At 41.1% G+C, this 24648-nt stretch overlaps 1 protein-coding gene, 3 long non-coding RNA genes and 2 other non-coding genes across 10 annotated transcripts; 1 reads left to right on the top strand and 5 right to left on the bottom strand.

Moving 5' to 3' along the window:
• Positions 1-3547: 3547 nt before the first annotated feature.
• On the top strand, positions 3548-10965 carry LOC120107241 (protein CLAVATA3 INSENSITIVE RECEPTOR KINASE 1-like). Of its 5 annotated transcripts, none has more exons than XM_039120442.3 (11): positions 3548-4564; positions 4738-4870; positions 4991-5062; positions 5320-5463; positions 5628-5699; positions 5826-5885; positions 5996-6093; positions 6214-6363; positions 7761-8102; positions 9131-9522; positions 10434-10965. In XM_039120442.3, the coding sequence occupies exons 1-11, from the start codon at positions 4414-4416 to the stop codon at positions 10749-10751; spliced, it is 1932 nt and encodes a 643-aa protein (XP_038976370.2). In that variant the 5' UTR covers positions 3548-4413; the 3' UTR covers positions 10752-10965. The 5 variants fall into 5 exon arrangements, with proteins under 5 accessions (XP_038976370.2, XP_088558156.1, XP_038976369.2 ...); XM_088702030.2 differs by having other exon boundaries at positions 3644-4564; positions 5003-5062; XM_039120441.3 differs by having other exon boundaries at positions 3644-4564; positions 5003-5062; positions 6196-6363.
• Positions 10966-12879: 1914 nt separating this feature from the next.
• Positions 12880-15814, bottom strand: LOC120107236 (uncharacterized). Its single transcript, XR_005509132.3, has 2 exons — positions 15673-15814; positions 12880-13022 (listed from the first exon to the last, which is right to left on the bottom strand). It is a non-coding gene; the product is annotated as an uncharacterized LOC120107236 (long non-coding RNA).
• LOC113461079 (small nucleolar RNA snoR136) lies at positions 14462-14601 on the bottom strand. Its single transcript, XR_003383090.1, has one exon. It is a non-coding gene; the product is annotated as a small nucleolar RNA snoR136 (small nucleolar RNA).
• On the bottom strand, positions 14791-14875 carry LOC113460996 (small nucleolar RNA SNORD25). The gene has a single exon (XR_003382852.2). It is a non-coding gene; the product is annotated as a small nucleolar RNA SNORD25 (small nucleolar RNA).
• A 1400-nt stretch (positions 15815-17214) lies between the features above and the next one.
• Positions 17215-17941, bottom strand: LOC148703044 (uncharacterized). Its single transcript, XR_015967609.2, has 2 exons — positions 17801-17941; positions 17215-17436 (listed from the first exon to the last, which is right to left on the bottom strand). It is a non-coding gene; the product is annotated as an uncharacterized LOC148703044 (long non-coding RNA).
• Positions 17942-20023: 2082 nt separating this feature from the next.
• On the bottom strand, positions 20024-21051 carry LOC148703043 (uncharacterized). The gene is made up of 2 exons (XR_015967608.2): positions 20260-21051; positions 20024-20170 (listed from the first exon to the last, which is right to left on the bottom strand). It is a non-coding gene; the product is annotated as an uncharacterized LOC148703043 (long non-coding RNA).
• Between the last annotated feature and the right edge of the window lie 3597 nt (positions 21052-24648).

Here is a 24648-nt window from a genome sequence, read left to right as displayed (position 1 = left end):
CTAAAAATTTATTACAACCTCAATATCAATTCCACTAGTATAAGTTATACTTATATATGCATCCATCATACTATCAATCACAAGCATACATGATCAAAATATGGCTTAATAAAGAAACCATCATAAAAGAATTTTTACATCTTACTTAACTTGATCATTAGCATATCATATATATGTGTACAAAATATCTATAATCATGCAAGTGAGTATACAAGGATTCTTACCTCTTTGCTGACGGCCCATACAGACTAATCACATGCCCACACTGTAATCTATGAATCGAGGCAAGTAGAACCATGCTCAACGTCTTCTTGCCCAGAAAATTGCTCTCCTACAAAACTAAGTTAAGAATTAGAGACAGGAGAGAGAAAATAAGGAAAGACGAAGAGAGATGTGAGGCCCTGTCTTCTTCCCAAAATAGTGGAAAGTCGTCAACAATGCTTGTGGTCGGTGACCTCCAGCGGCCGACGACTCCGGATGGTGTCGGTGGCGTACCATGCCCGATGATGACCGTCAAAATGGAAGACAAGAAGTATCAAAATAGGAAAGACTTTGCCTATGATCAATCTGGTGATCATCCCCAGATTCAAAGGAGCGAACGATGGCTGCAGTAGTGTCTGGGGTCAAGGGACCTATGACCGACGTTGACCGGCGCCGGCAGCACCAATTTCATCAAAGAAACATGGGTTTTGACCTCTTAAATTGAGAAAATCAAGCATTCGCATGGCCGAAGCTTTGGCCATGGTCTCCGACCACTACGAGGGATCGGAGGATGACCCTAGCAGCAAGCACCGGCGATGGAAACAACCAAAATCAAGAAAAACATAGGTTTGACTAGTCAAAACAGAGAAAATAGAGCTTTTCTCCTCTTGGCCAAAATCCGGCTCCTAACAACCCCAGAGAGAGAGAGAGAGAGAGAGAGAGAGGGGTAGCTCAAGGGGTTCAGATCCTTACCTCGTTTTCTGGCGATGTTTGGCTGTAGTGGAAGAAGACTCCCATCGGGAGTCCTGTTCCTCTCCAAGCATGTGCACAGCATATGCCGATAATTTTTTTTTGGCCCAAATTAGCTGGGCCGATCAAGTGGACTAGGCCCAATTTGCTTAAAGGGTCGAGTATCACATCCAGTACAAGAGTTGATTGATCTTCTACTTGGGTGCGAGGTCATTGGAAACATGTGGTCTTAAAGATCAAGCACATGGCCAATGGATTAATTGACAAGTATATGGCCCATCTTGTGATGAAAGCATACAACCAACAGGAGACTATAAATTATGATGTGTCATTAGCTCCAATAGTGGGACTTATCTCAATTCTTACTCTAACCATTATCATATATCAGTTTTAGAGCTCTGTCAAATGGATTTTAAAATTTCATTTATCATTGGAGAATTAAACGAAAAGATTTGTATAGATGAACCTGTTGGTTTGAGGTTGAGGGATAAGAGCACAAAGTTTGGAAGTTCAAATATTTCATCTATGGCCTAAGACAACCATCTAAGTAGTGGTATCTCAAAATTTCATAAGGCCATTATCTTATATGGGTTTATGATGATTGAGGAATATCATTGCGTGTATTTGAAGCAGTCCAAGAAAAGCATGCTTATCCTTTTTTTTGTATGTTGATGACATTTTATTACCTAATGATGTTGAGATAATTACCACCACTAAAGAGTGGTTATCCTCTAATTTTGAGATGAAAGACATTAGTAAAGAGAATCTTATGTTTGGAGTTGAGATCCTGAGGAAGATACTAAAGCAGTTTCAAATCATAATTCCAAACCTATTGAAACTCCCGCGGAGAAGGAGCATACTTTGAGCCTTGATCTTCGCCCTATGACTAATTTCTGAAAGGAAATAGATGGCTAAGATGCCATGTGTGAGTGTTGTTGGAAGTCCGATATATGTTGTATTCCTCACTCCACCTGATAAATGCTTGCCATTGGGTTAGTAAATCATTGCCACAGTAATGCAAGATTTGTTCGTTTAATGGTGATAAGGAGGATTTGTGGTATCTTCATGGCGCCACTAATTGCAAGCTTTTCTATCATGGTAGAGATCCATGTGTAAGATGATACAGCAATGCAGATTAGGGTGGTGACTGGGATGAGCATAAATCTACTTCAGTTATGCATTCTTGCTCGATGATGGTGCCATCTGTTGGAGCAACAAGAGACAATAATACCTTATCCACTATGAAGATTGAGTATATTGTCTTGTATGGGGTAGTATAGGAGGTTATTTTGGTTGAGGAGATTCTTTATGCAACTATAGTCGTAGCTCGTGTGGTTGAACCTGCAATGATCCGTTGTGATAGCATAGTTGCCTTGGCTCATGTGAAGGATCTATATATCATGGGAAGACCAAAAACATTGACATTCATTTACTACATTTGGGACATTGATGCACGTTGTAAGGTAGTCTTGGAGTATATTTCGATGGAAAGAAGGATGCTTGTAGACGCTTTAACTAAGCCTATAACTATGGTTGCCTGAGCCTGCTAGACTAATGTAAGGGCTCGTTTGGTTCGCGGGAAAGAAGGGGGGAAAGTGTGGTCAACGGGAAAGTAATGAGATGCCTCTTGTTTGGTTGGAGTTTTCAAAGGAGAGAGAAGGGAAAGTTATATTCCCATGGGAATGTGATTCCCACATTTCATGGAAAAGTCTTTCCCATGAGAAACATGGGAAAGTTACTTTCCCATGAGGCGGGAATCACTCCATTTTTACTTTTTCCCAAAAAGTCCCTTCAGCATTAAAGAAGCATTAAAGAGGCATTAAAAATCTAATTTTTATTAAGGGCATAATAGGAATTATATATAACTTTCCTAGGAAAGTGGATGGCCAACCAAACATAAGCACCTTGGAAATTTGTCACTTTCCCATGGTCAACCAAACATGCCAAAAATACTTTCCTAGGCATCCTCTTCCTAGGAATTTGTTTCCCAGGAATCATATTCCTAGGAAGGAAAATGCTTCCCGCGAACCAAACGAGCCCTAAGAGTGTGGGACTTTCTCCTTTGGCGCGAATCCAGCATTTGATCGCCCACCGCTTGGTCCGAGATCCGCGAACATGAATGGACGAGTACGACGGAGTTCGAACGCTTTGAGAGCTGTGCGATGGGTGATTCAACGTACGGTGGATTCATGCCAAGGAGGTTGCATCCTTCTTCTTTTTTGTTTTTCTTTCTTTCTTAATCTTTGTTTTGGGTAAGCTCTAAACATGTGGTTAGCTGCGACACCTGTACTCGGTCCATCGATAAATGGGGACACAAATTACAAATTCTTCAACGTGACTCCACCCGTCACCACTGGGAGATTGCAAAGACAAAAGGCAGCATGCGTATCGACAGAATCGATCGTCGTTTATTTTTTTTTTTTTGGTACAAGAATCGTTTGCTGCTGGTTGGCCTCAGGGAAGGCTTGAAGTAGGTGAAGAATACCGCAAGTGATGTGACGCATCAACCAGCTACACTTAATTCTTTTTTTCTTTTCTTCATGACAAAAACGAAAACTCAAGAGCAATAAAATCATTTCCGGAGCTCGTCCTCTTTATAATTTTACAATCAATAATATAATATACATTATTTCTGGAGCTCAGACCTCTCTGTCTCTGTCTCTGTCTCTGTCTCTCTCGCATCTGCAACCGTGTCGCGTTTGGCAGTTAGCCCTGGCTGTTTGCGTGTTTGGTTGATGCGTGCTGCTGCGGTGGCTCCCCCTGTGTGTGTGTTCCCATACAAGCATTTCAGAGTGGAGGCGTCTCTCCCTCTCTCTCTCTCTCTCTCTGCTTTCGCTGGGACTGAGACTGGGGCTGTGGGACAGGAGAAAGGGGAAGCGCCTGCCCCAAGCGCTGGGGCGGACAAATCTGGTTAATAATCGTATATATCAACCAGGTCCTAAGACGACGCTGCTGGAGAAGAGGAGGAGCAAAAGCAGAGGATTCCTTCCGATAAGAAATCTGTCTCTTTTGCTGGGGATGGCTGGAATTTGATCGAGGGAGAGGGGGAGAGAGAGAGAGAGATTGAGAGAGAGAAAGGTTTTCGGCGCCTTCCCTGGCTGCTCGCTGATCCGGGCCGTGAAGTTTTCACGTCCCAGCGTTGGATTATGCATCGGGTGGCCTTTTGGATGGAGCGTGGCTGGAAAGGTGGTTCCTTTTGTTGGTACCTTATGGCCTGAGAGAGAGAGAGAGAGAGAGAGAGAGAGAGAGAGAGAGTGAGTGAGAGTGAGTGAGTGAGAGAGAGAGAGAGAGAGAGAGAGAGAGAGAGAGAGAGAGAGAGAGAGAATCATCTGGGTTTGTGGCCCAAGGGGCGGTTTGGTCGGAAAGGTGGCTTCCTGCTGGCCTCTCATGGCGGTCTTGGACTGACGAGTGCGTCCCAGTGTGGAATTGGCGAGCTGGTTTTCGGGTGCGGTGCCGTGGCAGATGGGCTGGGCGTATAAGGTGGGAAAGGGAGAGACACAGAGCATGGAGAGGAGGGTTCCGGGCTTCCCTTTTTGGATGCTTGGCTTGCTGCTATGGGCAGGGCCGCTGGTGTCTGCAGCTACTCTTTCACCCTCTGGTATAAACTATGAAGGTCGGTGGATCTTGAGCTTTCGTTCTCTTTCTTTTGCTTTGCTTTGCTTTGTTTTTATTTTTATTTTTTTGAGCTTCAGATCGTTACTTTTTTTCCTTTGAACAAGAACAACTATCAGGACAATGAAACCCATGTGTCCAAGGCGTTTGATTTTGCTTCTTCTACAAATGCAGTTGTTGCGTTGATGGCCATAAGAATGGAACTAAACGACCCATATAATGTTCTGGAGAATTGGGATATCAACTCGGTAGATCCATGTAGCTGGAGGATGGTTACCTGCTCTGCTGATGGATATGTTTCTGCTATGTAAGACAAAGATGCCACTTTTCACGGCATCTGACCATTTTCCTCATTTGCATATCATTTGGTAACTGCCGCTCCTCGTTCTCTTTGTTATGTTTTTTTTTTTCTCTAATTAATTGCCAGAGGAATGCCCAGCCAACGCTTATCTGGGACTTTATCGCCAGGGATTGGAAATCTTACGAATCTGCAGTCCGTGTAAGTGGGCCGACCAGCCTTATATCTGAATGCTAAAGTTTAATGTAGACTATCCCCCGACATCTTGGTGTAAAACAATCCTATTCATTAAGATATAAAAGGCCCATCCATGTAATGCAAGCCATTGGCAAGACAAAATTCTCTCTTCCCATTCCGGAGCTGAAAGTTTAATATTCACCATTTTGCTGTTGAGATTTATTGATGCCTTTAGCTTGTACGTTTCTGTGGCAAATGAGGTGTGCCATCTGTTTCTATAGGCTTCTGCAGAATAATGCGATTTCTGGACCTATCCCTGCCGATATCGGCAAGTTGGAGAAGCTCCAGACACTGGACCTTTCCAACAATCAGTTCGATGGCGGAGTACCGAGTTCATTAGGAGAGCTGAGCAATCTGAATTATCTGTAAGATTTAGAAATTTCTTACTGTTCTTCCTAAACAGACTGATTATTTAAGCTGGTAGACTGATTATTTAAGCTGTTGTTCATGACCTTTGATGGTGGTCATGAATGCTTTGATGTTTGCCAATATTTTTGATCTCTTTTATGTTCTGGTTTGGGCAAGCTAGGCGACTGAACAACAACAGCTTATCTGGACCTTGCCCTGATTCATTGTCCAACATCAAAGGTCTCACTCTTCTGTATGTCCTTGTGTCCTCTAACTCTTCGTCCTTTCCTCAAGCTATATGGATATGTATAGTTTTCCTTCTTTCTTTTTTCCCAGCTTAAATTCGTGAGATCATCATTAAAGTTGATTTTGATTGTAGGGACCTTTCATATAACAATTTGAGTGGTTCCTTGCTCAATATATCTGCAAGAACTTTCAAGTAAGTTGTTCTTTTTCTTCGATCCCTTTTCTCATTTCATTACTTATGGAGTCACAGGTTAAAATTGCAATGTATCACTAAGTTGTTGTGATTCCTGAATTTGCTGCCAGTATTGTTGGAAATCCTCTGATATGTGGGTCAAACGCCGGAGACAATTGCTCTTCTTTGTCTCTGGACCCAATTTCATATCCACCAGACGATCTGAAGGGTGTGTATTTAAAATTGATATGACTGACGGAGAATTTTTATTCTCCCAGATAATGAGTGAACACTTCAGTAAATTTTCTCTGATGATTATTCTAATCAATAGGCATCTTGGGTTTCTCAGCTCAGCCACAGCCTCAAGTGACGAGAAACCATCATGTCGCTATTGCATCTGGTGCAAGTATTGGTTCTGTTACTTTAATAGTCATTGCTGCTGGCTTGCTTCTTTGGTGGCGGCATAGACACAATCAACAGATTTTCTTTGATGTAAATGGTAAGTTTTTTTTTTCAATTTGAATTTCGTCTAATTTTCTTCTCCATTCTCTAAAAAGTTGTTTGGTTTGAGTTTTAAGCTTAATGTAAACTCACCATGTCAATGGTCTGTATTCATATGTCACCGTGCAGTGCCATAAAAATAATTAATGAGCTCCTAATCTTGTACATTGTTCCTTTGTTTTTTTCTTTTTTTTTGACATTTATGCAAACAGTAACACATCATATATCATTCCTTTGCTAGTCCAATGTCAGCATGGTGCACAAGGACTTGTTCTGTGTTAAGTGCTGATAATTGGTATGCACTGCCACAAAAGGATGCTTGGCACTATCTTTTTGCAACCAACATTCTGACTAATGCTATGAGAACTCCCTCTTCTTTTCTCCTTTCTTTATTTAATCTAGGAAACTTTCAATTGATTACTTATTGGTGGAGGTCATTTTCTAAATACTCAAGTAATGCTTTTATTTCATCTAAGTAAGCCTAACATCATAAACCAACACCAATACATGCATTGATTGGTTATAAAATTTCTGAAGATTTGTGCTAAACTATTATGAAATGTTCAAGATAAACTAATATGAGCTGGCAGTATATTAATTCAAACAAGCAATGACAAATAAAACAAGCTTAAAAAAATATACAGCGTGGATACTTAAAAATCATACAATCTGTTCGTGATATTAAATTTAAGGTCTATCATAAATGCAGGGATGAGATTCTGTCACCGCACACGGTTTTAAGAAAGCTGGGCACATGAATGCACCCCTACCCATCCTCTGACTACGCATAGAAGTGACAGATGTGCAGGATTGATAAGGTATATATAAAAACATATTCTATCAGTCCCAAAGAGAGCACATATTACTAAAACATGCGTAAAGCATATGGAACAGAGATCTTCTAGTCAGATAAGAGAATCAAAGTATTTCCACTTCAACAATAGATTAACCAAACCAAATGGCAATTAAGCATGTAAAGGGGATAGAAACCTAGCTTAGGTTACAACAAAACGCACAATCCTGTGTAACCTTAGTTGTAACTTATATTGAATTATTAGGGATTCGGTTATTTTTGTTTCCCAGGATATTCTTTAGTCTGGTTGCAATTGATCATCTTATCTTATTTAGCTTTTAGATGGAAGTGTCATAGAAAAAAGAGCTATCCTAGAGAAAGAGACAAAAATGGAGGTCTCGTTATGCTCTGTGGAATGTTAATTTGCTTGTACAATTGTTCGCTTCTTCATGTATTATCTAAGGTGGAGTTACCATGTGGTATTGTGACCGTTTTTTTTTTATGACTGAATGGTAGAAATGCATTATTCAAATTTGGTAAAGTTTGAATGTGTTTGGTCTATATATCATGGGGCTTATTCTGCAATAACATCTTCTTTTCAGATCAATATGACCCGGAAATATGCTTGGGTCATTTGAAACGTTATTCCTTCAAGGAGCTTCGAGTGGCCACCAATAATTTCAGTGCAAAAAATATTTTAGGAAAAGGGGGTTATGGTATTGTGTACAAAGGATGCTTGCGTGATGGCACAATTGTAGCTGTTAAAAGGTTGAAAGATTCCAATACCGTTGGTGGAGAAGTTCAGTTTCAGACTGAAGTTGAAATGATAAGCTTGGCAATTCATCGGAATCTCCTTAGACTTTGGGGATTCTGCACAACTGAGAATGAGAGACTACTTGTCTACCCTTACATGCCAAATGGAAGTGTTGCTTCTCAATTAAGAGGTGTGTACTTGGTGGCCTGCATATACTTTTCTTTTGCATGATTTAAACCAGCTATCCCAAGTTACTATTAGTGCATGGATATTCTGCTGTTCATGCCAGAAAATTTTAAACTCTTCCTATCAGGAGCACAGTAGAAACTCTTAGTAACTGTATGAGATAGGTGTCAGTTAATACTGTGATACATGGAAAGCATCTCCTATTTTAGATTGCTTATGTCATGGTCCTTGGGTATGAAAACATCAAATGATCGGTGACATGGCTTATCAGCTAAGACAATGAAAATATTTGTAATTATTTTTATATCCTGGAAGTGTTTTTTTTTTTCTTTCATCATTTACCTGTAATGAAATATGACTCTCTTGTATGAAAGTTGTGATATTAGCAAGAAGCATGTTAATTATTTTGCAAAGGAGCAGTTCTACAGTGACCCTTCGTTCTATTTCATGTGATATGTGGTGCATTGTTCGTGATTAGTTATGTCATGATTAAATGTACTTCTGCCATTCTAGGCTTCTGAGTTAACAACATTATGACTGTCATAACATGTCCATTCCTCCATGGCTGCCAGGAAATTTTGTACCATCATCCTATGTATTTTCTTCAGAAAAGTTTATGGGAAGCCATACTACTCCATTTCCCCTCCTAGCAGAAACCACCTCCAAACAGAAACCACCAAGAATACATGCAAAATGATTTTAGCTCTATATAATTTAGTTCAAAACATCGGGGCGGAAGTTTTCCTTTTCCTTTGTACTTGTACGTTCCAAGAGCATTTCGTGTCACTCCCCCTTGTACTTTCTTCGAGCTGCCATTTGCAACTGCTTTTGCCACTTGTTTCTGCCTTGCATCTCCTCTGATGCTAGAATGCTGAGATGTATTGGAATGCAGTTTTATTTTAAGATATACAAACTAATTTGCATAAACATGATTACATCATCAAATATTTTTAAAAGCTTGCTACTCTTCGACAAAGTCACATCACACAAGTATCATCGCTTTGCTTATATCTTGTTCCTTTTTCTTGGCAGAACATATTCGTGGTAGGCCAGCTTTAGACTGGTCAAGGCGAAAGAGGATAGCTTTGGGAACAGCACGGGGGTTGTTGTATTTGCATGAGCAGTGTGACCCAAAAATTATTCATCGTGATGTTAAAGCTGCCAATATTCTTCTTGATGAAGAATTTGAAGCAGTCGTTGGGGATTTTGGTTTGGCAAAGCTCTTGGATCATCAGGAATCACATGTTACAACGGCAGTGCGTGGGACAGTTGGGCATATAGCTCCAGAATACTTGTCCACAGGTCAGTCATCAGAGAAGACTGATGTCTTTGGCTTTGGCATCCTGCTACTTGAGCTGATTACCGGTCAGAGGGCACTGGATTTTGGCCGGCTAGCAAATCAGAAGGGAGTAATGCTTGATTGGGTAAGCTCTCTGTTTCACCATCTTGCATATATAGAATCATAAAGCCGTAAGGGTCTGCATGAATAAAGAACTTGAGCAGGGGTTTACTCTCGAATAATTGAGTTGTATTATAATTTTGGGAGAACTGGATTTCCCTCCAAAATAAATCAGTATATCTCAGGATTCTGAATGGAGGAATTAGTACGCTTATTTTCTAGAGGATTTCCCTCCTCACCCAACCCTTTTCCCCCTCCTTGCCACACTGCAATCCCCTTGCCCTGTTTTTGATATGCTGTGACTCATGTCAGAGCCTCTATTTCCAGACGGTACTTAAGGCATCTCTCTAACCAAGAAAACAGGCTGCAGTATCCGAGTGAGCTGCACGCTTTGTCGATGACCGGTCTTTGCTAAGGGACTAGTGCAAGCATGTCTTTACTCCGACCTTTTAGAGGAACGGGCAAGTGGCGGACTGCAAAACCACTTAGAGATTACCAACCGAAAACTCACCATGAACTTTTAGGAAACGGAAAAAAATGATCTTTAGAAAATGAGGAGGGAAAGACCAAAAAGAAAAGTCTCTGCTGCTGTCTCTGGATTTTGATGGGGATAACTGCCTATAAGGTCCCTTGAAGACCTACCATGTGGCATCAAAAGAAAGAAGCTAAGAAGTTAGGTAGTTATGACCATATGACGGTTGGCTTAGAAATATGAGGGGCATTATTCTTCAGTCATTCTACGATCCATTGGATCTGGAGAACAGAAAGAAGTTATGAGTTAGCATCGTATAACCTTCATCCTATTGGATTGTTTATTGTTGCAGTCGAGTCATCGATCTGTTTTGTGGTAGCAAGCAGCTGTGTGAGGACACCTAACAATACTGACTTCGACCATGCCGTAGCTGTAGTTAGCTCATGGTCGCTTCTTATTTGCAGGTGAAGAGACTCCATCAAGAGAACAAGCTGAGCATGATGGTGGATAAGGACCTCAGAAACAACTATGACAGGGTTGAGCTGGAGGAGATGGTTCAGGTGGCTCTCCTCTGCACACAATTCCATCCATCCCACCGGCCCAAGATGTCAGAAGTGGTGAGAATGCTGGAAGGTGATGGCCTGGCAGAAAAATGGGAGGCCTCACAGAAGGTTGACACACCAAAGTCTGGTTCCTCCGAGCAAGCACCTCCGAAACACTCGGACTATGTAGAGGACTCTTCACTTGTGGTAGAAGCAATTGAGCTTTCAGGTCCTAGGTGACTTCCCTAGATATAGATATATATATATATACATATTCAATTGTACATGTCTTGAGTTTTGGACGCCTGGGGATGAAGAATGTTGTTTTTCTTTTATCATCGTGGTTTTTATTTATAGCAGTCGGGTTGCATGTATTATTCATTTGTACAAAAGGAAAGCGAGGTTGTGCAGGAGTAGCTAAACTATTTCTGCTAGAGATTTCCTCCTTCTACCATGTACGGGGGAGATGCTGGTGGGTTTATGGTCTCGCCTGAGTCTTAATTGAGAAAGTATGGAAATTTAGAGATGTCGGGCGTGCTGCAAGGTTTGCTCGGTTGATAGCGTAGTGCATATGTTTGTTTCACTTGGACGCCACCGTGAAACAGGTAGATGGGACAGGAACATTGGGGCATCTGATGGCATGGATGCACGGCCGGACTGGTTAATAAAATGACAAGGGTATCATCGTTGCAAGGTCGAAAGTTCTTCTTCATTCCTCCTACTTCTCCCTTCTGTTTTGAGAGAGAGTTTAATTTCTGAGATGTCCCTGCTTCTTCCTTCAGTTTTGAGAGAGGCGACCTGATATACTTGCGCCACCGTTTCCAGGATTGTCGATGGGCCCGAACTCTGCTCTAGACGAATCTGGCCTTGGCGGAGACCCGCTCCGCCTCCCAAGTCAGTCATCTCATGCTTCGCCAATCAATGAGCTTGGCATCATCCATTCCATTACGCTTTAAGATAAAGTTGGCCGCCGATGAGCAGGTCACATAACAAATATATAAGACTTTAATGGAATCTTATACCAACGGAACATCATGTCAACATGGGCATAGATTTGGACTAGGCTAATGCCTGATAAAACCATCTTATGCAAATAATTTGGGGTATGGGCTATTCCATGTCCATGTTGGAATAACCTTATGCTCATTCTTTATACCCATTCACCCATGATGTAATCCTCTTTTATTATTAATTAACTATAACAAATTCTTTTGAATACTACAATAAAATATTATAATAGTATAATATTATACTATTTTACTGTTATAGATTAACTTAATAATTTTTTGTAATCTATAATAATATAGTATTACCATAAAAATTTAGGTTACAGTATTCCATTATAGAATTAACACGTGATATTTTATTAACATGATAACAAAACATATTATTATATTGCATTATATCATATTTCTATAATAATCTTACTGCATGTAATGTTTCATATTAATTATAATAACTATTTAATATCAGTATTATAGTACAAAATATTAAATTCATATGGTACTATTAATAGTGCTATAAAATATTTATATTTTCCCAATATAAAATATACAAAAGAATAATATTATATAATACAGCAATATTATGCTTCAAATTTGATGTTATATACAAATATTAATATTACTCTTATAAATATTCCAGAATTCTATGTTATCACAATATACAATATAATATTATACTTTAATCTTCGTATTACCTTAAGATATTAATACGATCATATACAACATACTATAATGGCATATGACCTAGATTTCGAAACTCGCACCATATTAATATAAATAGGGAAATTTTAATTTAATTTTAATATCAACTAATAAATTTCAAAATTTTCTTGGACATCCAAGATAAAAGATTGCAGGCATTCATTTTCCTCACAACAATCCAACAATTTTGAACGTTTAAACATAAATGACGATGATGGCTTTTATGCCGATGGATAATAAAATCGAGGAGAAAATTGCAAAATTGCACAACTCGCCTAATACGCAAGTCTTCGGGCCAGAAAAACAGGCCAGTCAGTATCGACACTATCACCACTATCAACAAAAATGGGCCGGCAGAGATGCAGTCATGTTTTTGCAATGACTCCGATAACTGCAGCAACAACTATCAGCGAAAACTTGGCCGGTAGACATCAAATAAATTTCCACACCACAAGCCTAAGTTCGCCCATTTCAGCCATACACTATGTCGATCCTCTGACCAGACGCATGAATCACAGCATCAGATGGCCTCATTAACTCTTGAATGACTGCAACAAAAACCACGGATACAATTAGAAACAAAAAAACCCATCTCTTACAACTCTGCAACAAATCAGAAGACCTAAAAAAAACTTTGGTTATTCAAAAAGAAGAGTCTGGACTTAAATCTCTTTTTTTCCAAAAAAAAAAAAAAACCCTTAATCATAAGATATAAAGTATGCTTCAGTTGAAGGGAAAGTTCTCGCATCAACATTTTTCGCCGCATCCTTCAATTGCTCGACTAGATCATCCCTCGCCTGTGCAGCTGCAATGACAACAAAACAGCAAGCAAATCATGTATTAGTTACCAGCATATTAAAAATTGCTAATATATCCTAAAAAGATGCTAATTCCTACATCCCACTTAGCCGGTCATAGAAAAATCTATTCACCCACCGGAAAAATCTATTCAACATTTTTTTTTTTTTTTTGCAAAATGACATAGCAAAGATTAGCCTTCAAATTTCTCTATAGCTCTCTCTCTCATAACCACCCACCATGGGAGCTGACTCTTCCTAGAATACCATGGAAGCTGACTCTCTCATACCTTTTGCCCCAAGTAGCAAGAGGTAATACCATCCAAGCATGTGTGAAAAACTAAATATTTTGTTGGACGCTTTAAAAGTATAATTAAAATGCAAAAATTAATGGGGCAAATTAAGTGTATCACATAATGTGAAAATATCATGCCATTCCGACATAATCCTATGTATTCTTAATGTGCTGATTTCTAGATTTGATCTTGTAAGCATGCATGAATTAAATTGTTTGATTCATTTTTCCGCTGCATTTTTGAAACTTAAAAAAAACTACGTGTGGCTTGATCCTCCTTGTGAAGGGGTACGTAGGCAACCCGATCAGGTTCAGCCATGGTTTTCAAAAAAAAAAACAGCATGCTAAACACCGAAGAACCTATGATGCACTTTCAGTGGTATCTAGAAGACCAAGTAAAGATTGCAGCAAAGGCTTTCTGTACATGTATAACTTATATAGACCACTGGACTAAGTTGCATGTTTGTTCATCTCATAATTCAATGACTGTAAAAAGAAACACAAGATGGATATTATTTACATAGATAGTTACAAGTAATCCCTTAAAGAACTTTTAACACATGGTTCACATAGACAGTAGTTTTGAAAGTAATAATTAACAATCTTTTAGCACATTTATTTTCAGTTGCTGCCCTACTACTTGAACACTCTTGGAATTCCCAAGGCGCACAGAAAGCAAATTAACTTTGGTAGAAAGCTCTTCTAAGGACTTTGACGTTCACACGGCAAACCTTTGAAATTTTGGGCTGTACAGGCATTGAGAATCTCATTATCATTAGAATACAATTCTAAATTGACTAATCTGATCGACTTTGCGAAATAGCATGCTAAAGGTTGTAACATCAGCAAATGAGAACCATTTGCAAGAAAAAGTTGACACACCAGGATGTAGTAAGATGTAGGTCATGATAGTGACATCAAATTTATCATACTATCAGACAAAACCATTGAGATGATATAGACATCTCATTATCAAGAAACCAACTGCAAGCTGCAAGTTTCTATATTCCTTGAGAAACGGAGGAGGAGGACAATTTTGTAGTAATGCGATGCATGCATTACACGACCAACAAACATAATGACCAAATGATACATCCTTGTTTAAATAAATCTAAGATTTACATGACCAGCATATTCAAAACAATTGGTATAACATATAGCTCCCCAACGTCCAAATGCAACAAAGTAAATCTGCACTGGATAGCGAGGGGAGCCATGTTTTTCTTGCTTCACTTGCTCACAAGGCCCATGAACTCCAAGCAATTCATAGGCGCAAAACACAAACAAAGCAGTGATAAAAAAAAAATAGAGAATCATTTATAAAGGAGCACAGCATAAGTTGTTCAGTTGAAAGATCTGTTTCACATTAGGTGCAGGACTGTGGCTTCCAGATTAAATTATATATTAAAAAAGAATACAGATCCCAGAAAAAGCAACAATGTAAACAATACAAGCAAAATTTCCATCCAAGCGAACAAAATGACAACTCAGTCCCTTAGATGTTCTTTGATTATGCGATCATCTCCGCAATAATCATTACAGGTCTGTAGAATCATCATTGCCGTCATATATTGCTATCAAGAAAACATGCTCCATGGAAATTTTGCTATAATACAACTCAAGCAAAGAACGTACAAGCGAATAAAACCATTGACGAAGAAAATACATGAATAACATGATAAAAATTTGGAAAAAAAGAATATAACCGTAGAGAATCGTGCGTACTGATAGAGCAATCCAGCAAGCAATTGTAGGCATTCGGTTGGCCAAAGAAGTGAAGACCGTTACAACAGTTGATCTAGCTTCAAGGGACAGAGTGCATTGGGAACTGAGACAATCCTCAAAGAACAGTTTATGAAGCAAACAGCACAATCAAAGAAAAGAACCGACAACCATGATGTCATCATCGTCGTTATAAGTCGGCAAATACCTTAAAAAAGGAATCCAGAAAACCATTAAAGGGTTGCATATCAAGTGTAAGAAGGAGAAGGGGGTGGAAGAAGGGCTTGAGAAAGATGTCCTCCATCTCCCCGGATCGTGTAGATGCTCAAAACAAATCTACCCGGGATAAATGAGAAAGGAGAAGGAAATCTTGATATAGCTTCAAGGGAACGAATCGACCGGGCAAAGAGTGAGGCCCGCCGACCAGATAGAGAAGCATCGGCACGAGGAAACATGAGTTTCCAACTATTTTTCTCCTCTAGGTTGAAATGGATGCATCACGAAAACCGATAATGGAATGAATAATAGCACAGCGCACATCGACCCAGACAGCGTTCTTCGGCAAATCAAAAAGAAAAGAGGAAAGAGAAAAAATAAAGCAATGAAGAAGGGACGATGAGGAGAAATGGTAGATTAATTACTTGTTAGCGAGGCCTTCGACGAGGAGCTCGTCGACGACATAGCTGATGACCCAGCTATCAGATCAGGTCAATCCCGGCCTCGGCTGCTCGAGATCGAGATTCTTCTCGAAAGAAACCGAGCTAACACTCTCGATGAATAGTATAGGTGCAGTTGTGTGTGCGTTGGGGTGGGGGGAAGAAAACCCGAGAGAGAGAGAGAGAGAGAGAGAGAGAGAGAGGGACGTATTAGGGTTAAAGAGCCGCTGCTGGTCGGGGGAGCGACCCCTTCTCGTTCATCATTTATCGCGGCGGGACTCGGATGGGCACGGAGGGTTCGGATGCGAAAGCCCGCGCATCGACGGCTGGGTTTTGTCTGTACCTGGAAAAACCCTAATTCGCGGAGGCGGCGCGGGCGAGGAACGGTGGGTTTTTTTGGGCTTCTGGGCCGGCATAGCAAGAAAAATGAGCGGCCCAGAACCAGAATGCATCGGACCCTGTCAACAAACGTCGGGTTCCTGCATGCCTGCCATCTTACACTCTCTTCTCTTGTGCTACCGTATTTTTTTTTATTTATTTATTTATTTTTTTTTTGATACGGCCTGGGGTCGTTGTCCAGAATTTCACATGGCAGCCTCTTAGAAGGGCAGCAAAAAAATGGCCCGATCTGAAAATCTGACCAGACCAGGCCCTATTTTGGTTGGGTTTGGATCGAGAGATTTTTTAGCTAAGGTCAGTTATATGTAGGTCAAAATTTTCTTTTCTAACCCAGCAACCTTTGAAGGGGTCCCAAATAAGCGGCATGTGGTAGGAGTTTTTTTCTCCGTCAACAATTCAGACTGTTGTGGTCTCTCGCATAAGAATTGCCTGCATAAATAACCTGGCCGTCTAAATTATTCTGAAAATTAACAGGTAAGGTAAGCATCGATCGCAGGCATTGGATTTGATAGGTTAGATTAAGTATATTAAAGATCGAGTTGTATTAACTAGATTAAGTTGGAACCATCAAAGCCGAATCATCTGCCTGCTGTCTGCATGCTGTGTTGCCCAAGTTTCACTATGTCATCCAAGATAATCATATTATTTTGTCATGCATCATCTGAATTTTTCTTTTCTTTTGATCAGAATGTCTTTGAAATGACGAAATATTATTTACATCTGTTGCTGGTCTGGGATGCCCGCACTATTGCATTTCAAGTCCGTCCGCTGTGTTTGTTCCAAAAACATTGACAGCCACGCGCACAAAGATCATCGATCAATCACAGCATGCATGCATGGTAACATATATATTCTCAATCTGTGAAGAATGGTCGATGTTAAGAGCGCTGCATTCCTATTAACACACCGGCCATATTTATCCGCGCCCCCTCATCCCACTCCAGGTAGGGCCTAGAGATATTTCGGCCGACGAGCGGGTGTTCCATGCAATTTAATTCTCTTCCCCACGTATAATTGGGATCTCGGTACGTATTTTTATATTCAAGAACTAATATAACTTCTTTTTTTTTTTTGCTAAAACTAATATAACTTCTTCACTCTTTCTTTTTTAACAAGAAAAAGAAAGAATAAAATCAATTAGAGACACTGAATGCATTTATAATTTCTCCACTGTTAGAAAAAGAAGGAATAAAATCGATTGGAGAAACCAAATGCATATATAGTTTCTCCACTTATTGTGATCTGGTTGCAGGGGAGGGTACTGGAACTCTGGTTGGCATTTTATAGCTACTAAACAAGCCGACAACCTCAGGTGATGCACCGGAACTACGTACATATCTCCTCCACAAACTGCACGTTAAATTGTCGGGGTTCAGCAGCAAACCATGCTGAAAGAAGATATTTTGACGTAGCATGAATGCATCTCTACCAAACAATTCGCATATATATATATATATATATATATATAGTTTCGGACTGGCATTTTATCGCTACTAATTAAACAAAGTAAGTCATTGGCACCCTCAGGTCATGCCCGGGAATAATATCAGGTTCCAGATGGAGTACCGAGCGAGCTCGCTCTGTAGAAACACCAAATCCAGCAAAGTGCTGCGCGCGCAATCATGGTAGGATTGCGGCTTCCTTCCTCGTACGAAAGGATTTAATTTAAAAGGAAAAGGAAAAAAAAGAAGGAAAGAATAAAATGGAGACCAGCAGATGAGTTTCAGCCATTGCCGTTGCGTGACTTGCCGGTTTTCCGTGTTTCAGCCAGAAGCTCTGCTAGATTTGCCCAAGCTGCCGACCTGAACACGGACAAGCAGATGCGTTTGGAGGGGAGGGGGTGACCAGCCAGCCTTCCCTCCAATTATCATGCTTTCAAGACCCATGGATGGCTTCCTGCCAGAGATCTTCCATTGCCATATCACTGGCAGCGAGGGAGCTTCAGAGTGGATTTTTTAAGCGGGAAGTAATTGGTATCCAAATGGGATTGGGATCTAATGAAGGCCGGTGGAGAACATAATTGGAATTCCAGTGCTTTCCTTTAAATAGCTGTTACGAGTGTGAAGTGGAGCAACAGACCCTTCAACAACCAAAGCTACCGTCCTCAGCCAGTGCGCTTGCTTTTGGACTTGATTGAGAACGACACTGTTGTGCAAGAAAGAATTGCATTCTCTCTCTTTCTAGGAAATGACAGCGTTATCCTTCTTTTTTTCCGTCAAAATAAGAAGTTTCTGTTATCCTTCCGCGAGGCTACTGATCTACACCGTGGCGTCATATTTAAAACATATTTATCTACGAAAATAACTATCCGTCGTCCGACACAGAGATCAATGACAGTCCGATTAGCATTGTTTTTGCTATTAAAATCCTGCCGAGTTCGCAGGTTTTTGCACCTCGAGCTGCCTGATGTTTGTGATGGCTGACAATGGGAATGCAATCGATCGCATGGACGAGAGAATCTCCCCCTTGCGTTACCAGGAATTAGGGGGGTGTTTTGGTAGTTCCAAGAACAGCAAGGGGCCAATTCTTATAGAGGACAGAGGAGTCTTCTCCTCGTTCTCTTGGAGCATTGCTTTTAAAAACACAAGGGTTTCCCTACTTTCTGGTGGTGCATCGATCGGCACATCCACTAGCTCATGCTTATCTGATACTTTTCCCTCGGTCCGTCACCTTTCTAGTCCCGCACTGATGCTCGAACCACTGGCTTGGCTAGATCGATCTCAATCCTTAGTCCACAAAACCATCTAGAATTGGCGATACAGTCCGTCAACTGACCGACGGGTCAACTCAATCGATGATGCAATTGGTCGAACAGGGCTTTAGCTTCGACAAGTGGATAACAGATGGACATCCATCCACGATATCCGTCAGCCAAAATGGGCTTTCGTCGTGCTGTACTGTTCCCACCATCCGCCATGGAAAAGCCGCGTTAGGCTAGCTGCTGCCTAAAGTGGCAGATCATGGTCAGGACATGACAAGGTGGTGGGCCTCCAATCACCTCCCCTTGAGACTTATCAATCGTTTCACCCTCATCGGATGTGCGCCCAATCATAAACACTTGGGCTATCCACTTATTCCTCCTCTTTCTTTTTTTTTCTTTTTCTTTTTTTGTGGTAAAAAAATAAAAGGGGAGAGGGAGAGGCGAATCTCACCTGCGTAGCAATCTACACTAGTCTCCCTTCCACCAGAAAATGTTCGATACATGCCGCAAATTTTTGCATACCTTCCCCGATCTGTGGGCTCTCCTCACTAGGATCAACACCCACGTGTGAGTACATCAACCTAGCGCCACCTTAGTACCAGCGAGCGTGGAACATCCGATCCCCAAACTTAATCAACACCCACGCATTTCGAACCTGGACCACCCCGGTGGAAGCCAACGCCCTGTTCCTTCTGTGCTACCATCTTGGTGGATTTTTTTTGGTGGAACTTAATCCTATTTTTTTTTTATTTCTTTCTTTCGGTGGAACTTAATCCTACTTTCCCTACTGGCTTGCACAATTTTCTCACATCAACAAAAAAAAAAGAGAAAAAGCTGTCACTTCATGCAGACTTAAATTATTTTTTTAATATTTAGAGCATGTTTGGATATTTTTAAATATCATGCAGAAATTAAATCTGCTGGGCTACCTTCTAAGGATCTAAATCCCAGCATAAATTGCAGCATATGAGTTTATTAGTCTGTAGGAAGGAAAAAGATACATCGGAATCTTTTTTTTTTTTTCTATGGGATTTGGGCTCAGAGTTGTTATTGTGTCGATATGAGCTATGCTTACTAGAGTTTTTTTTCCAAAACTCATATATCACTTTTCTTTTCTTTTCTCTCTCTCTCTCTTTTTTTCTATGAAGAAACTCATATATCAGTTCTCAAGTTGCCAAAGGTGGGTTCCGAACAAAGCTGACCAGATGCAGCATGCTTTTCCCTGGAGAGGGAAGGGAAATATCAACGACCAGTTCCATTGCCTCGTCAGCTAGGACGACGGTGTACATCGAAAGAGCAGAAATGATTGGGCATAAAACAATTATTGATGGGATGAATCTTGCCAAATAGGCTTGGAAGGTTATCGCGGGCTCGGATGCCCCCCTGTGGAAGCAGAGAAATACTAGTCCATGGAAAAAGTTTGGCATGAAAATGAAAAAAAAAAAAAAAAAAAAGCTTTCAGGACTCGGCACCTTAATTTTGGAACCGTCTTTCGTTTACATTGGGGAGTCGAGTTGATGTCCACTTCTGGGAGGACATCTGAGCGAGCTCCATGCTTCTTAGCTCTCCTTTGTAGGATGGATACCTAATTAAGAGCCCTCTGGCCAAATTGCATATTCTGTTGTTTATCGACGGTCTTGGAGATCTCCCACATGGAAAATCAGGCTTAGAGGTCTTCTGAATGGATAGAAAGTTGGGCAGCTACAGACACCATGGCGCCGATGTTCCAAGTTGGAAACCTACCCAAAATGGTATATATTCATCAATAATGGTGGTTTCATGTATGTGCCTCCTCTACTGCAACGCCGTTTGGAGGGCAGCTATTTCAGGCACAGTGATCGAAGGTCTTCCTCTCAGGGTACACCTTATGTGGATCGAGGCTGGAATCTGTACGTTTCACGCTTGTTCAGTCAATGCTCCTTCGCATGAAGCTTTTGGAACTCTATTAAGATTCAATTGAACTTGAGAAGATGGCCTTCTAATCTTCGCGACCTTTGGACTGATCGGGGCCATGACCTGGACATGTTGGAAAGAAAGGAATGCTGGAGTACTTTTAAATCAACACGCCTCTTTGAGCTTACTTGCACCCGAAGGTATCCAGCTTTTTAATCTCTGGCCTTGCCTCTACAGTAGCAAATAATTGGTGGAGCACGGGAAGATCCAGCTAGCACAAGGCCAAAAAAATGGACTGATTTGAAATGATGTTTGAGAAGTCTTAATTAAGCATCGGTGGAAGCATCAGGATTGAACACCATTTACGTATTTTGCCGATAGGGTAGCTCATTCAGAACTATTAAGAGTGCGCTCCAGCCTTGCAATCAGAGATCGAGCGGAGATACTAGCCTACTCATACCTTGTTGAGGGATTCAATCTGCTTCCCTGGAAAAGAAAAGTTCTCATTTTTCCTGGTTTAGCACCGCATTTGCCTAAAGAGTTTGTGTTGTTGTTTTTTCCTCTCATTATTGCTTCTTTCTCCATGATGTAATGCTCCGACTTGTATTTGTCAAGCCCCAAACCTAGCATCCAGGTCTGAGCGCATGACATAGCCGTATGCTCCCTAGAACAAAGCCCTATAAAAATATGCAAGGCCTAAAAATTTATTACAATTTCAATATCATTGAACAATAATGATTCCAATTCATAACAAATAACAAATAACAAAACTATAGCTAGTGCAATTGGTCTATCGATCTACTCATCATTCCGAAGAACGATGTAGTTTGGCTATTAAGTGCAACTTACCATCATTCCGAAGTATGTCAACCATGAGACGTACACTTATTCTGCATGAGTTGCCAAGCCGTACCAGGATCTCACCTTCAGCACTAAACCAAGCAGCTATGTTTATTCTAGATGACCAATTGACCTCCAGGAAATGTTGGGTATTGCAGCACAACAATTTACAATGAACAGATACTCCATCAATTTTCCAGTACGCATCAATCACGAAAAGGCCATATGCACTAATGCTACATACTTCTTTATGGAGAATACGTAGGTTCATGCATAAAATATACATGATATGATCAAGATAAGGAGCATATGCACTAATGCTAGCTTCATGCATTAAGTGGCACAACTGATTTCTCGTGCAATTTATGGTCAAGTAGCAGTGGAAAAGAACATCGTATTGAAGTTGGGGATGAGTTGGATGGCTCAAAATAATGGACAATAAGTAATAAAAGATCCATGGCGACCAGCTTAGTACATTAAGGAAGTCACCGATTTCTCTGTTGGCTACAAATTAATATCTTCAGCTGATTGCCTTGATCAATGTGGTTGGTATATACAAAATTCAAATTTGTAAATGATGCACTTTTTCTTTATATCTGTAATCCTCCAAATTACTAGTTCTAACATGTTTCTCATAATATGAACCTTATCAAGATCTTAAAAGAGTCCAAGAGTTGTGACGGGCACTAAATTGTTTTGAAGGAAAGAGTCGAACACGATCGACAAATCGTTTAATCACTTACATTTTTTACGTATAAAAAGAGGGCGAGGTCCTTTTGTTCTGGCCCCATTTTGGAAACTGATCACATGATGTTCTCCAATCTTATGCAAACCTACAAATCCAGCTGGATAAATGGGAATATATTGCTGAAAAAGAAAACTCCTAGCTTGACAATAGTGCAGATAATCATCTATGCCTTCTTCCAATTCTATGGCTGTTTGGTCACAGATTTGCTGTTTTGCTGGCTGATCAGAGACTGCAAGTCAATCGGTTCCAAGAATTTTTGCTTCTGAGTATCAAATTCTGAAATACAAGAAGAAACAACGAAAAAGAAGAAGACAAATAACACCTCAGGATCCCTTATATTATATAGTCATCAACCAATTATGGTTAGTATAGCAGCTGTACACCTCAGCCTTAATAACTAAGTTACAACCAATATCCCCCTAAATCAGCCATTGAGTTGGGAAGATTGAACGGGTCCTCATGTCCGTTACACTCCCCCTCAAACTGATGATGATCCATCATCAGTTTGCCAATATAATAGTTGTGTCGCAGTGATGATTGTGCCTTAGTAAAGAAATCAGCCAGCTGCTCCTTAGATGATACATGAGGAAGAGAAATTAAACCTTGCTCAAATTTTTCTCGAACAAAATGACAATCAACTTCAATGTGTTTTGAGCGTTCATGGAACACCGGATTACACGCAAACTTAACAGCACTTTCATTGTCACATAACAAAGGTGTAGGGACTCTTTGGGGAAGACAAAAATTCTTGAGTAACCTGCAGAGCTAAACGATCTCACTAGAGGTGGAAGACATTGCACGATACTCTGCTTCAGTGGAGGATTTGGATATAGTTGGTTGCTTCTTGAACTTTCAGGAGAGAAGAGAACTTCCCAAAAAAACACAATATCTTGTGGTGGATCCTTACACCCTGCATAGTCTGCATCCGAGTATGCAGTTAATAACGAAGCAGAAGTTGTGGCATACGATAATCCCATATGAGAAGTAGACCGAAGGTAATGGATAATGCGATGAACAGCCGTGAGGTGCAAACGCCACAGATCAGAAACAAACTGACTAACAATATGTACGGCATGAGCTATATCGGGCCGTGTAACTGTGACATACACGTCCACCAACAATACTGCGATAAGTCATGGGGTCAGGAAGGGGATCCCCATCATCACGGCCATAGTTAACATTGAGTTCAAGAGGTGTAGCAACTGTTTTGGCATCTGATAGTTGAGCAAGTTTGATCAAATTATGTATATACTTCCGTTGACTCAGAAAATATCCTTGAGAATTTTTGGAAATCTCCAATCCAAGAAAATAGGAAGCTAAACCAAGGTCCTTCATGTGGAAAGAAGATTGTAATGTGTCCTTGAGATATTGGATGCCATCCTTATTATCACCAGTAATTAAGAGATCATCAACATAAACTAAAACAAATATATTACCTCGTTGGGTGGAAGAGATAAACAAGGAACAATCATTAGGACTTTGATGATAATTTGCTGCTAGTAGAACTCCACGCAATTTTGCAAACCATGCGCGGTGTGCTTGCTTCAGACCATAAAGAGCCTTTTTGAGCTTACCCACCAAATTGGGAGCCGCATGATATCCTGGAGGTGGTCTGATGTAAACTGTTTCATGTAGGTCACCATTAAGAAAAGTATTTTTAACATCCATTTGAAAAATATCCACTATCTGATTGCGGCAACAGCTACAAAAGTACGAATAGTTGTCATTTTAGCGACCGGAGCAAATGTTTCTGTTACGGGGGAACTTAGCCACCATGCCCCACGTGACCGGCGCGCGCGCCCAGGAAGACTACGGCTGCCCCTTGATCCAGCAATCCGACCTCGGGTCGGATATCTTCGGCTCCGCAGCCCGACCCCGAGTCGGCTGCCCCTTGATCCAGCAATCCGACCTCGGGTCGGATATCTTCGGCTCCGCAGCCCGACCCCGAGTCGGCTGCCCCTTGATCCAGCAATCCGACCTCGGGTCGGATATCTTCGGCTCCGCAGCCCGACCCCGAGTCGGCTGCCCCTTGACCCAGCAATCCGACCCCGAGTCGACAATCTCTCGACAACAACAGACTGTTCCTCTGAGGCACGCCGCGGCCCCCTGCTCCACTACTCCCTGCAACGGCCGTATCCGGCGCTGCCCCACGATCCCCTGTAACAGCCGTACAAAGCGGAGCTCCACTATGCCCTGCCATGGCTGTACCCAGCGCTGCCCCACGACGCCCTGTAACGGCCATGTCAGTGGCAGCCCCATCGTGCCACACGATGACGAATCCCCGGAAAAACCCCCCAGCCTGATATATATGAGGCTGGGGGGGAAGGGGGAGGGTAAGATATATCTTCCAGAGTATCAACTCACCTGCTACCTTTTCCTT

This window comes from Phoenix dactylifera, chromosome 7 (genome assembly GCF_051530095.1).
Source record: "Phoenix dactylifera cultivar Ajwa chromosome 7, Ajwa_hap1_PhDact_Kaust_v1.1, whole genome shotgun sequence".
Lineage (NCBI taxonomy): Eukaryota > Viridiplantae > Streptophyta > Magnoliopsida > Arecales > Arecaceae > Phoenix > Phoenix dactylifera.
The sequence above is the reverse complement of the archived record's forward strand: the minus strand, read 5'-3'. Positions and strand labels throughout refer to the sequence as shown.

Excerpts from the sequence above, each read along its gene's own strand:
- LOC120107241 (XM_039120440.3), top strand. The coding sequence starts at position 4,414 with ATGGGCTGGGCGTATAAGGTGGGAAAGGGAGAGACACAGAGCATGGAG. Across the intron at positions 5,063-5,319 it reads CTTACGAATCTGCAGTCCGT|GCTTCTGCAGAATAATGCGA; the intron begins GTAAGTGGGCCG and ends CTGTTTCTATAG. Across the intron at positions 9,523-10,433 it reads AGGGAGTAATGCTTGATTGG|GTGAAGAGACTCCATCAAGA; the intron begins GTAAGCTCTCTG and ends TCTTATTTGCAG.